The sequence below is a fragment of the Cotesia glomerata genome, linkage group LG4, assembly GCF_020080835.1.
Source record: "Cotesia glomerata isolate CgM1 linkage group LG4, MPM_Cglom_v2.3, whole genome shotgun sequence".
Lineage (NCBI taxonomy): Eukaryota > Metazoa > Arthropoda > Insecta > Hymenoptera > Braconidae > Cotesia > Cotesia glomerata.
Window position 1 is genome coordinate 2,752,699 of NC_058161.1, and position 13,889 is coordinate 2,766,587.

Here is a 13,889-nt window from a genome sequence, read left to right on the forward strand (position 1 = left end):
AATAAAGTTAGTAGTCCCTTGACAATTTTTTGCCATAATTTATTATCACGAAAAATCTTAAAATCATTAACTATCTTCTAAATTAATTTTCATTAAATTTTATTAAAAAAAAAAATAAAATTTCTAATAAATAATAGTTAGTCACTTAATAAAGTGACTTAAGGGGTTACATACAGTTAGAAGGCCGAAAAAAAGCGAATTTTCCAGAATTTTTTCTAAGAAAACTTTTAAATTTATTGATCTAAAAATTTGTGCACATATTATGAGATCTTTTAACTGTATTTTAAGACTTAGTCTTAGTAAAAATATTTATTTGGAAAAGAGCTACAGCTGATCTCCGGGAGCTCCTTTCAAAAAAGACGTTTTGCGGTGACTACTATATCTCTGAACTGAATCCTCTGAAATTCAATATCCTCTGAATTTACAATTCTAGTAAAAAAAAAAAAAAAAAATTTTCTGTTATTTATAATTATAAAAATAATAATTTTAATTATAATAAAAATTATTATTACAATAATAATAATAATATTTATAATAATAATTTCAGAAAAAAAAAATTACTTAGAGTAAAAATAATTTTCATAAAAAAAAAAAAAAAAAAAAAAAAAAAAAATTTCCTCAACAAAATAAAAATTTTTGCTTTTACCCCTCCCCTCTGAATCCTCTGAAATTAAAAAACTGAAATTAACGAACAGATTTCGTTAAAGTAATGTTAAATCTAGTAATTAATCGAAGGAATAAGCAAAATAAATTTTTTTGACAAAATAGCGGTTTCTCAAAGAAAAAAATCGATTTTTGATCAAAATTGTTTATAAAAAAAAAAATATTTATCGGTGAGAAAAAATCTTCGATTAATTACTAAAAAATTTATTTAAGAAACTCGTGTTAAAATTTGAGACTAATCGGTTTAGCCATTTTCGAGTAATGTTAGTCACCGACTTTGTAAACACCATTTTAAGAACAACGCGTTTGAAGTTTGAAAAGCACTTTACATAGGATACAAATTTTTTTTTTTATTTGCGTGTAACTTCATAAATATTCACCGGAACGATATGAAATTTTCTGTGTGTATTCTTAAATATATGTACATTGAGAAAACAAAATAAAAAAATCGATTTTTTGAAAATTCTAACTGTATATAACCCCTTAATAAAGTCAAATAATAAAATAGTCACTTAACTATTTTTTAATTTTTTTGCCATAATTTAAATTACCAAAAATTTCAAAATTATAAAATATCTGCTGAATAAAATTTTCTTAAATTTCACAGAAGCAAACCAAAATTTCTAATAAATAATAACAATATAAATTATAGATAATGGACAAGGAAGAAATGCCCCCAGTTGATTTCAACAAAGAAAAAAAATTATCTTCCCTGCAACGTCACTTAGTAAAACGCATCCAAGAGCTTAATTTAAAACGCGCTGTTCGTATGATAGGAATCCGAAAAAACAACCGTTGGATGGCAACAGGTTTATTCGCCGGAGTGTTTGGAATTTACTTTTACACTATTCACGCAGTTAAGCAGGAGAAATTTTTGGACGATTTTGAGCTTCCTGAGACTGTTTCTACAGAGCAGGCTTAGTAACTTAGTAACTAATTAACTCCACAAATATTAACCAATTTTATTATTAATTATAATTTTTACTTAATTTTTTACATTATAATTTAAAAAAAAAAATAAGAACAATGGCAGCAAAAATGAGATTACCTCCCTTGCCGTCAGTCGCCGACGTACTAAAATTATACCACCTTAGAGCGCGCAAAGAACTGGCCCAGAATTTTTTGCTAAGCGAGAAAATAATAAACCGAGTTGTAAACCAAGTTGGAAAAATAGAGGGCGCGCATGTGTTGGAAGTCGGTCCAGGACCTGGTGGACTAACTAGGTCTATTATAAAAAAGCGACCGAGCAGGCTGGTGGTCATTGAGAAAGACCCGAGGTTCAAGCCAACATTGGACTTGCTTTCGGAAACTTTGGGGGTGATTGGAGGCAAGATGGAGATTTTTTACGACGACATCATGCGGACTAACATGAAGAAAGTGTTCCCTCAAGAACTTGGTCAGAACTGGGACGACCCGCGGAACCCGAGGGCTTTTATCATCGGGAACCTGCCCTTCAATGTCTCCACTCCTTTGATCATCCGCTGGCTAAAGATGATTTCTCAGAGAACTGGACCCTGGGCTCTAGGCAGGATTAAGATGTGTCTAACTTTTCAGAAAGAAGTCGCGGAAAGGCTGGTCGCAGAACCGCATTTTGATCAACGCTGCAGGCTGTCCGTGATGGCTCAAGCTTGGACCACTCCTAAGCTCTGCTTCACTATTCCTGGATCTTCTTTTGTTCCCCAGCCGGATGTTGATGTCGGGGTTGTGTTGTTCGAGCCATTAGTCAACCCTCAGACTGACCACGATTTTGATTTCTTTGAGAAAATTACCAGGCATATGTTTTCGTTCAGACAAAAATATTGTTTGGCTTGTGTGAGGTAATTTATTTTTTACAATGGTAGTTCATATTATTGATATTTATTAGTACTTTAAATAGTGACCTTGGAGTCACTATGTGACGTGAACTATAAGCAAATTAAGTTTTGCTTTATTAAATAATGAATTTTGGTAAATTGCACTGTACTTTCTCAACTATTGAAGTTTTTAAAGATATAAGCTCATCCCGATGTTACACGCATCAAGAGCTTTCATTTGAGTACCCACATGCATTTTTGATATATTTTTCATATATACATATATATGATATATATAAATATATGAAAAATTGATGTGGGTACTCAAATGAAAGGTATCGATGAGTGTAATGTTAAGATGAGCTTATATCTTTAAAAATGTCAGTAGTTGACAAGATACGAGGTCATTTCTTAATTATTGATATTTTTAAAGATGTAAGCTTCATTATCAACTTAAATAAATAAATAAGCCCATCCTGATGTTACGCTCATCAAGAACTTTCATTTGAGTACCCACATACATTTTTGATATCTTTTCCATATATACATATATATATGATATATATAATATATATAAATATATGAAAAATTGATATCGGTACTCAAGTGAAAGGTCTCGATAAGTGTATCATCGGGATGAGCTTGTATCTTTAAAAATGTCAATATCCCGTGTAAAAATGATATGATATCATTATGACGCTCATAATGAATATCATAATGAATCTCATATTTTGGCACTAATATGAGATTCATATAAAAGCCATATCAATACATTTGAAACCTGTAATAAGTAAAATACTTATGGAAACGAATTTTTTTTTAACTAGATTATAAAATTTTTATTTTTCTTGTTGGAGAAACAATATTTCTAGTAATTTGATTATGTTTTATTATAAAATTTGATCTACACGGATCGGTCACATGGGGATTCGTGACCAATCCATAGTGACAAACGCATAATTTCATACTGAAGTCATAATAGTATCTGCGTAAGCTCATGATGGAATCAGGCTGAAATTCTTCAAATTCATTATGATATTGTAAAGATATTGTTGCGTTTTCCGGGGTCAGCAGGATGTATGCGATCTTTACTTGATCAATGTTCAACGAGAACTACTCTTCCAAGTACCCTAAGTACTTATTCACTCAACAATATTTCGACAGCCCTCATTGTCTGTCGATATTTCTAACTATATACTTTTTTACTTCTATCCTGTGACCTCGGCTACGTTTGGTGACCATTGTCACTCCGGACTTAAGCCCATCGTCATAACCATAAAAATATATTCAGCTTAAGTTGTAAATAATATCTAAATATTCTATGCTTTACAATTTTGCTTAAAATTAACAGACAAACTAAAATGTTGGGAATTTCCTATTTCTGGGAAAACCCAGCTCGATATTATCTCCGACATATATATATATATATATATATATATATATATATATATATATACATATATAAATATATAAATATATGAAAAATTGATGTGGGTACTCAAATGAAAGATCTCGATGAGTGTAATCTCGGGATGAGCTTAGATCTTAAAAAATATCATTAGTTGACAAAATACAATGTCATTTCTTAATTATTTACATTTCTTAAGATATTAACTCATTTCGATGTTACAGTTATCAAGAGCTTTCATTTGAGTACCCACATGCATTTTGATATATTTTTATATATACATACATATAATATATATAAATATATGAAAAATTGATGTGGGTACTCAAATGAAAGCTCTTGATGAGTGTAACATTAAAATGAGCTTATATCCTCAAAAATATCAATAGTTCTCAAGATACAAGGTAATTTCTTAATTATGTATCTACAGATAGAGAATTTTCGAATGCAGTCTAAATACTTATTATCATGTTATCATCATGAATTGACATAAATAAAAAAAATTGCATATCTAGAAAATTTTTTTTTTAATTGATTAAAAAAAAAATTTCAATGCTTGTTAATTTCGATATAATTTAACTAACACATATTTTATTTCAGAACACTCTTTCCAAAAGATTACCAAGAAGATCTTGCGGTAGTAATGATGAAATTAGCAGACATAGATCCTACGATGCGGTCTTATCAGCTCACAGTAGAAGAAATCCACCGACTTTGCTCAGCTTACAAGTACATAATTGAAAAACATCCGGAAGTTAAGGATTATAATCACCGAGATAGTAAAAAAATCGTATCGTCCGCGATGACCAAGAGGGTTTACATACGTGAACTGGCGGAGGGAGAAGAAATTCCTCCTGATAATTTTATACCACCTAGAGTAAGTTGATTAAAATAATTATAATTATTAAAAAAAAAAAAAAAAAATTATTTAAATATTTATCTCACATTTATTTTATCAGAATTCCAGTTTACGTACAATCGAGCAAGGATAATATTGGATTTATTTACAGTCATTTGAACATATTACATTTAATTATAATTATTGTTTAATGTAATATAATTTTATCAAAAATTTATAATTTACATTTAAAAAAAAACATCAATGTATAGTTTTATAATAGATCAGTTATTATAATAATAGTAATTATTCTTTCGTTATTTAATTAATAATTAATAACATAAATAAATTTAATTTCAGAGCCCTTAACTTCCAAACTCGATAAAAAAAAGGAATTAAAATTAATAATTAATAATTAATAAAAAATATTTAAATTTGAAATCCCAAATCACCGATCAATATCACAGCTACTCAATCTTTTGAAAATATTAATTGAATTTTTTTTTAAATAATCCTTAAATATAAGATATATTATTTTAACGAATATCAATAATATATATAAGGATCACTTGGAACGCATCCTTTCTCTTATTTATTTTTAATTAATTAATTAATAATAAAAATATAAACAAGTTACGTCTTAAAAAATCTCAAGGTTTTAAAAATTGACGTCTGATCTATTTGGTTATTAATTAAGTGTAATTAATTAAGTAAAAATTATTAATTCGGTCTCTTTAAATTAACTTCTTGCTACTCCGCATATCATAATGTTCGGAAGAGCTCCTCGACGTCTTCGCCAGGCGCCCAGTGACTGCGCATGCGCTTGAAGTGTTCTACACCATCTTTTTGTTCTTGCACCATCTTCAGCCTTTAATTTAAAATTATATATTAAAAATTTATTATTTTTTGATTAAAAGAAAAAAAAAAGTTAATTTAAATAAATAAAATTAATAATTACTTTAAATATAAAAGTTTCCTTGGAAGCTAGTTCTTGAATTTCGAAATAATCTTCTAAATCCGTTTCACAACAAACTATGCATTTATCTAGGTACAATGGCTCCTAGAATAAAAATAAATAATGATTATTTATAATTAATTAGCAACCTTGCAGTCACTACGTGACTGCTGTGCCTTGTGGAGTATAAGTAAATGAAATTTTGCTTATTAAATTTATTAATGATTTTTGTTAAATTGCACTGTATTTTTTTAAATATTGACGTTTTTAAAGATATAAGCTCATTTTGATGTTACACTCATCAAGATCTTTAATTTGAGTACTCACATGCATTTTTATATATTTTTCATATATATAAATATATACAATATATGTAATATATATAAATATATGAAAAATTGATGTGGGTACTCAAATGAAAGGTCTCAATAAGTGTAATTTCGGGGTGAGCTTATATCTCTAAAAATGTCAACAGTTCTCAAAATACAAGGTCATTTCTTAATTATTGATATTTTTAGAGATGTAAGCTCATCCCGATGTTACACTCATCAAGAGCTTTCATTTGAGTGCCTACATGCATTTTGATATATTTTTCATATATATACACATATGCAATGTATGTAATATATATAAATATATGAAAAATTGATGTGGGTACTCAAATGAAAGGTCTCGATGAGTGTAATGTCATGATGAGCTTATATCTTTAAAAATATCATTAGTTGACAAGATACAATGTCATTTCTTAATTATTGACATTTTTTAAGATTTAAACTCATTTTGATGTTACGTTCATCAAGAGCTTTTATTTAAATACCCACATACATTTTGATATATTTTTCATGTATACATATATATAATATATATAAATATATGAAAAATTGATGTGGGTACTCAAATAAAAGGTCTCGATGAGTGTAACATCGGGATGAGCTTATATCTTAAAAAATGTCAATATTTCTCAAAATACAAGGTAATTTCTTAATTATTGATATTTTTAAAGATGTAAGCTCATCCCGATGTTACACTCATCAAAAGCTTTCATTTGAGTATCCACATCCATTTTTGATATATTTTCCATATATACGTATATATGATATATATAATATATATAAATATATGAAAAATTGATGTGGGTACTCAAATAAGAGGTCTCGATGAGTTTAATTTCGGGATGAGCTTATATCAATAAAAATGTCATTAGTTGATAAGATACAATGTCATTACTTAATTATTGACATTTTTTAAAACATAAACTCTTTTCGATGTGACACTCATCGAGACCTTTCATTTAAGTACTCACATGGCATTTTTCATATATTTTACATATATGGTATATGTGAAATATAGAAAATATATGAAAAATTCATGTGGGTACTCGAATGAAAGATCTCGTTGAGTGTAATGTCGGGATGAGCTTATATCATTTAAAATGTCAATAGTTCTCAAAATACAAGGTCATTACTTAATTATTGACATTTTTTAAGAAATAAACTCATTTTGATGTTACACTCATCAAAAGCTTTCATTTAAGTACCCACATGGATTTTGATATATTTTTCATATATATACATATAAGCAATATATGTAATATATATAAATATATGAAAATTTGATGTGGGTACTCAAATGAAAGGCCTTGATGAGTGTAAGATCAAGATGAGCTTATATCTTTAAAAATGTTAATAGTTCACAAGATACAAGGTCATTTCTTAATTATATAGATTAATGGGTGAAATTTTTTATTTATTGGGCAACTTACTCGTAGAAGTGAATAGCGCCCAATTTTTTCTTTAACTAACAACAAAGTCGCTTCTTTAATGCCGATCTGTCTCGGGAACAACGAGTCGTCATTCAAATCGACAAACTCCGTATTGGACTGGAAGAAAATAGAAAATAATTACGATCAATAATTACACATCAGCTAATGGATGCTTGTAATTGACTGATAAAAAAAAAAAAAAAGAGTGTATTTACCTTTCCGTTAGTAACAAGCATTGCAATGACAGGTGCTAATTTAACAGTTCTTCCTCTCCGCCAATTATTGTCGGTCGGTTGAGCAACGAGAAGACGGCCCTCCAAAACAAAACGCGCTTCTTCGTGTGCCCATTCAAGTACTTCAACAGCCATCTGCTCCAATTTATAAACGAGTTATTTATAAATATTATGTTTAGATATTTTTATTAAAATTTGTTGTTAACGTTAATTAAATTTTTTAAAAAAGAAAAAATTCTTTTAAATATAAAAAAAAATTGATTTTTTAAATTTGTTAAAACAAATTTTTTTTTAATGTATTCAATTTGCCAAAAAAAGATGAAAAAATCCTTTTTTTTTATTTTCTTCAAATGTCTTTAAAAAAAAAAATATTTGAAGCTTCTTTTTATTTTTTATCTAAATTTTTATAAAAAAATTTTTTTTTTTTAAGTTCAAAAAAGATTTGCAGAAAATCTCAAAGATTAATACAATACAATAAAAAAAAAAAAAAGTAAGTAAAAATTCTTCGTTTTTAGTTGGATGAAAAAATTTGAAAAAATTCTAAAAAGTGTTTTTTATAAGGTAAAAAAAAAATTAAATTGTATTTTTATAAATCGTATGAGAAAGCAAAAATATATCTGCCAAACATTGCATAAAATAATAAAGTATCTTTGAAATAATATCAACTAAATTATTTGAATATTCTCACCTTGCGTAATTTAATATTGACCATATCATGTTCGCCATTAGACCTTCTGCCATTCTGGATTATTGAAATCCTGCGCCAGAGTTTTGTTGATGTCACATCTTTGGCTTCCTATTTCAATAAAATAAAATTTAATTAATTTAAAATTATTAAAATAATTATTCAAATTTAAAATTAATAAAATTTTTATTCAAATTTAAAATTATTAAAATTTTAAATTATTAACATTTAAAATTATTAAAATTTTAAATTATTAACATTTAAAATTTTAAATTATTAAAATTTAAAATTATTATTCAAATTTAAAATTATTAAAATTTTTATTAAAATTTCAAATTATTAAAATTAAAAATTATTAAAATTTTTATTAAAATTTCAAATTATTAAAATTAAAAATTATTAAAATTTTTATTAAAATTAAAAATTATTAAAATTAAAAATTATTTAAATTTTTATTAAAATTATTATTCAAATTTAAAATTACTATTAAAATTTAATTTTTAATTTGATTTTAAAATAAAAATAATTTTTTCAACAAAAAAAAAAAATCTTACAGCATTCATGTGCTCTAAATGAAGTTCGATATTGGCCCGTGCCTGTTCCAGCCTCTTTCTCGCTTCCAGGACGTCAATCCTGACAGAAGGCGTCGCTTTAAGGAGACGAGCGAGCAACAAAGGGTACTTAGTGACCCTCTGAACAGGTACCATGAGAAAAGAATTCAAGTTCATGCGTCTCAGAACGGCGTTCTCCATTTGCGAAACTTTTAAGAATATTCTCAGCAGTTCCTTTTCTTTCTCCAAGTTCTGGAGCAGACAGCTCGCGCCGCCTTGTCGGGTGCAGTAACTTTCGAATGCATGGAGCATTCTTTCCGACTCGAGGAAAATTTTCCCAACATCTACTGTCACTAAATCTTCGTCTCCAGAGACCTAGATTGACGAATTTGAGTAGTGAATAAATTGGAAAGAATTAAATAAAAATAAAATATTAATTGGATAAGTTGTTTGACTTACTTGACTGAGCTCGACGGCGTCTTTCAATTTCTCGGCAAGTACTAGATTATGCTCAAGTAACTCTTCTACGTTGAGAAATATCGCAGACAATTGTTCTTGCGTTAAAAGACCAGCTCGTAACATAGGTCGATGAAACTCTTCTAAAATAATTCTTAAATCCCTTCCGTACTTTTGCTCTGTCTCCACGATTTCTGTTATTATTTCTTTACGCTCGGCACGCTTCTTAGAACACTTCCGGCAAACGAATGGCGCGTAGACAACACCACTGAAAAATTTTATTTGATATTAGAATTTAAAAATAATAATAAATAGAAACCTTGCAGTCACTATGTGACTGCATTGATTTATGGACTATAAATAAATGAAATTTTGCTTTATTAAATAATGAATTTTGTTAAATTGCACTGTAGTTTTTTAAATATTGACGATGTTAAAGATATAAGCTCATCCCGATGATACACTCATCAAAAGCTTTCATTTGAGTACCCTCATGCATTTTTCATATATTTTGTATATAATATATATATGATATTTATAAAATATATGAAAAGTGCATGTGGGTACTCAAATGAAAGGTTTTGATGAGTGTAATGTTGGGATGAGCTTATATCTTTAAAAATGTCAGTAGTTGACAAGATACGAGGTCATTTCTTAATTATTGATATTTTTAAAGATGTAAGCTCATCCTGATGTTACACTCATCAAGAGCTTTCATTTGAGTACCCACATGCATTTTTGATATATTTTTCATATATACATATATATATATATGTATATAAATATATGAAAAATTGATGTGGGTATTCAAATGAAACGTCTCGATGAGTGTAATGTGGGGTGAACTTATATCTTTAAAAATATCATTAATTGAGAAGATACAGTGTCATTTTTAATTATTAACATTTTTAAGATATAAGCTCATTCCGATGTTACACTCATCAAGAAGCTTTCATTTGAGTACCAACATGCATTTTGATATATTTTTCATATATACATATATATAATATATATAAATATATGAAAAATTGATGTGGGTACTCAAATGAAAGGTTTCGATGAATGTAACATCGGGATGAGCTTATATTTTAAAAATGTCAATATTTCACAAGATAAAAGGTAATTTCTTAATTATTGACATTTTTTAAGATATAAGCTCATTTCGATGTTACACTCATCAAGAGCTTTCATTTGAGTACCAACATGCATTTTGATATATTTTTCATATATACATATATATAATATATATAAATATATGAAAAATTGATGTGGGTACTCAAATGAAAGGTTTCGATGAATTTAACATCGGGATGAGCTTATATTTTTAAAATGTCAATATTTCACAAGATAAAAGGTAATTTGTTAATTATTGACATTTTTTAAGATATAAGCTCATTTCGATGTTACACTCATCAAGAGCTTTCATTTGAGTACCCACATACATTTTTAATATATATTTTTCATATATACATATATATTATATATGTATATATGAAAAATATATCAAAATGCATGTGGGTACTCAAATGAAAGGTCTCGATGAGTGTAACATCGTAATGAGCTTATATATTCAAAAATGTCAATAGTTCACAAGATACAAGGTCATTTCTTAATTATGTATCTAGAGATAGAGAATTTTCGAATGCACCCTACATACTTGACTATCGGCGAGAATGATATGAAACCTTGAAAAGGCACAAATTTACATCAAGACCTTTGCAATGACACTAAATTTCACTTTAAAAAACCAATTTATCATATGACTATCCTGGAGACAAAATTTTTTTATTCTCTTAATAATATAGATAGTAATAATAAATTTTTTTTCCATACTGGAATTTACTAAAAAACAAATTTTATTTTTAGTTACATGTTCAGTCAAGACAAGTATGTTAATGAATAAAATAAAATAGATAGTTTATAATCTAATAATTCATAAAAAAATAAAAATAACTAAATAGATATGTAAATATTTAAATGGAGTAAGTTAATTCCCGGCAATGCCTGCACACTTTTCCGGTTAACTTTCATATTTATTGTAGAAAGGTGGCGAGCAAACGCTGATCGACATGCAGATCATTTTACAATGTTGTAAAAGCCCCGGAACACACCTGTGGGCTTGCCAATTTTTATTTTAAATTTTACTTGTGTTAGCAACAAGTACGTGCGCTAAAAAATTCAATAAAATTCCAACCAATGTATAATTATATATATATATATATATATATATATATATATATATATATATATATATATATATATATACACACATTTATATTGGTATTTATTCTATTTTATTTATATATTATGTCAGCTTTCTTTACTTGGCGTTCAATTATTCGCGACATCAACCATCAGCTGAAGGAGGATAGAACGCTCAGTATTTTTTTTTTCTTAAATAAAAACTAAATCGAGCATTCGATAATATAATCGTGAATACGCTTTCGCTTTTATATTTAGTGACAAACTGAATTGATAGCAGGTGAAAGTGATATTAAATACGTGATACTGTATAAACTGATGATTTAATTATTAAAATTACATATTTTATTTGTATTTTTAGTCACCAATAGACGTAAATAACAAGATTAAATTATTTATCGACGAAATAATTATTAATTTATCAATAAAGTTTCCTTTATTGGGTCAATTTATCGAGAAAGTGTTATAAATTATTTGAAAGCTCGTGATTAAGTGTTAAGTTAATTACGTAATTAATTTTAATTTTATCCTTTTATAATATCGTTATTCTCATTTATTTTTAGTTAAGCCAATTTTTACTTTGTTATTAAAATTAATAACACTAAATTTCATTCTTAACTTTGTAATTAAATGTTATACTCATTGAACATTAATTATCATTTTAACGTCTTAATTTATTACTTTAGAAAATTTTGAAATTATTTTTTTTTTTTAAGAAAATTTTCTTTCCTTGGAAAATTATTACGATAATTTATAAGTAAAAGAACAATTACTATATATTTATTATAATCTGCAACTACAATTAATAATAATTCAAATTTATAGACCATAGAAGACTATTGTTCTCGGGATTTTTATCAGAGAAAGTTTTTACTTGTAATTTATTAGGTATAATATTAAATATTAAAATTATAAATTCAAATTTTATAAATTATTTTCAGAGAAAAAATTTTTTTTTTCACACACTTATTAACAATGAATTTATTTATTGTAATCTTTGATCTTGCGCACAGTAAATTTTATATAAAAATTATGACTATTATTATTATGATAAGTATTTAGGTTGCATTCGGAAATTTACTATCTCTAGATACTTAATTAAGAAATGACCTTGTATTTTGTGAACTATTGACATTTTTTAAGATATAAGCTCACCTCGATGTTACACTCATCGAGACCTTCAATTTGAGTACCCACATCAATTTTTCATATATTTTATATATTATATATATTTCACAAATACCATATATATAAAATATATAAAAAATGTCATGTGGGTACTCGAATGAAAGCTTTTGATAAGTGTAACATCGGGATGAGCTTATATCTTTAAACACATCTATATTTAAGAAAGTACAGTGCAATTTAACAATTATCTTGTGAACTATTTACATTTTTAAAGATATAAGCTCATCCCGACATTACACTTTTTGAGACCTTTAATTTGAGTACCCACATCAATTTTTCATATATTTATATATATTATATATATGTAAATATATATATATATATATATATATATATATATATATATATATATATATATATATATATATATATATATATATCTCAATAATGCATGTGGGTACTCAAATGAAAGCTCTTGATGAGTGTAACATCGAAATGAGTTTAAATCTTAAAAAACGTCAATAATTAAGAAATGACATTGTATCTTGTGAACTACTGACATTTTTAATGATATAAGCTCATCCCGATGTTATACTCATCGATACCTTTCATTTGAGTACCCACATCAATTTTTCAAATATATATATATATATATATATATATATATATATATATATATCAAAATGCATGTGGGTACTTAAATGAAAGCTCTTGATGAGTGTAACATCGGGATGAGCTTATATCTTTAAAAACGTCAATATTTAAGAAAATACAGTGCAATTTAATAAAAGTCAAATAGTGACTGCAACTTTTCTAGTTATTATTATTATCATTATTATAAAAATATCAAAAGATATTACGGATGATTGAATAGTTATTATTTATTATTAGCGTACCTGTCGGTGATTAGAGGCTCAAGACGTTGCTCGCAATCCTCACAGAGTTTCGCATCGCCGGATATGACCTGAGGGATTCCAGCGAGGAGACTGCCCGGACCGGAGGAGGAGGAAGATGAGGTGTTTCCGGCTCGCCAGCGTCTTACAACGCCGCGGCTGCTGCTCGCTTGACTGCTCTCCGATCCAACTCCGCTGTCAGTTCTTTCGATGTCCACGCTCCGTGTCTGTGAATTCGATTTACAATTAAATTTATTTTTTCAATCATCTAATCGATCTATTCTACTCTGAAACCTGTTACAAATTATTTATTCACCACCTG

The 13,889-nt window shown here is 27.2% G+C and overlaps 2 protein-coding genes across 2 annotated transcripts in view; one reads left to right on the forward strand and one right to left on the reverse strand.

Moving 5' to 3' along the window:
- Positions 1 to 1,599: 1,599 nt before the first annotated feature.
- On the forward strand, positions 1,600 to 5,008 carry LOC123263747 (dimethyladenosine transferase 1, mitochondrial). Its single transcript, XM_044726722.1, has 3 exons — positions 1,600 to 2,480; positions 4,465 to 4,741; positions 4,824 to 5,008. Exons 1-3 carry the CDS (start codon positions 1,690 to 1,692, stop codon positions 4,854 to 4,856), a joined length of 1,101 nt encoding a protein of 366 aa, XP_044582657.1. The 5' UTR covers positions 1,600 to 1,689; the 3' UTR covers positions 4,857 to 5,008.
- Positions 5,009 to 5,284: 276 nt separating this feature from the next.
- The window catches only part of LOC123263743, a 100,940-nt gene continuing 92,335 nt past the window's right edge, over positions 5,285 to 13,889 (reverse strand). The window contains exons 6-13 of the mRNA XM_044726716.1: positions 13,571 to 13,794; positions 9,348 to 9,612; positions 8,892 to 9,263; positions 8,341 to 8,448; positions 7,635 to 7,787; positions 7,420 to 7,536; positions 5,661 to 5,762; positions 5,285 to 5,570 (exon numbers count right to left, since the gene is read on the reverse strand). Coding sequence (XP_044582651.1) covers positions 5,442 to 5,570; positions 5,661 to 5,762; positions 7,420 to 7,536; positions 7,635 to 7,787; positions 8,341 to 8,448; positions 8,892 to 9,263; positions 9,348 to 9,612; positions 13,571 to 13,794 — 1,470 coding nt within the window. The 3' untranslated portion in view covers positions 5,285 to 5,441. The remainder of the gene's footprint in view (positions 5,571 to 5,660; positions 5,763 to 7,419; positions 7,537 to 7,634; positions 7,788 to 8,340; positions 8,449 to 8,891; positions 9,264 to 9,347; positions 9,613 to 13,570; positions 13,795 to 13,889) is intronic.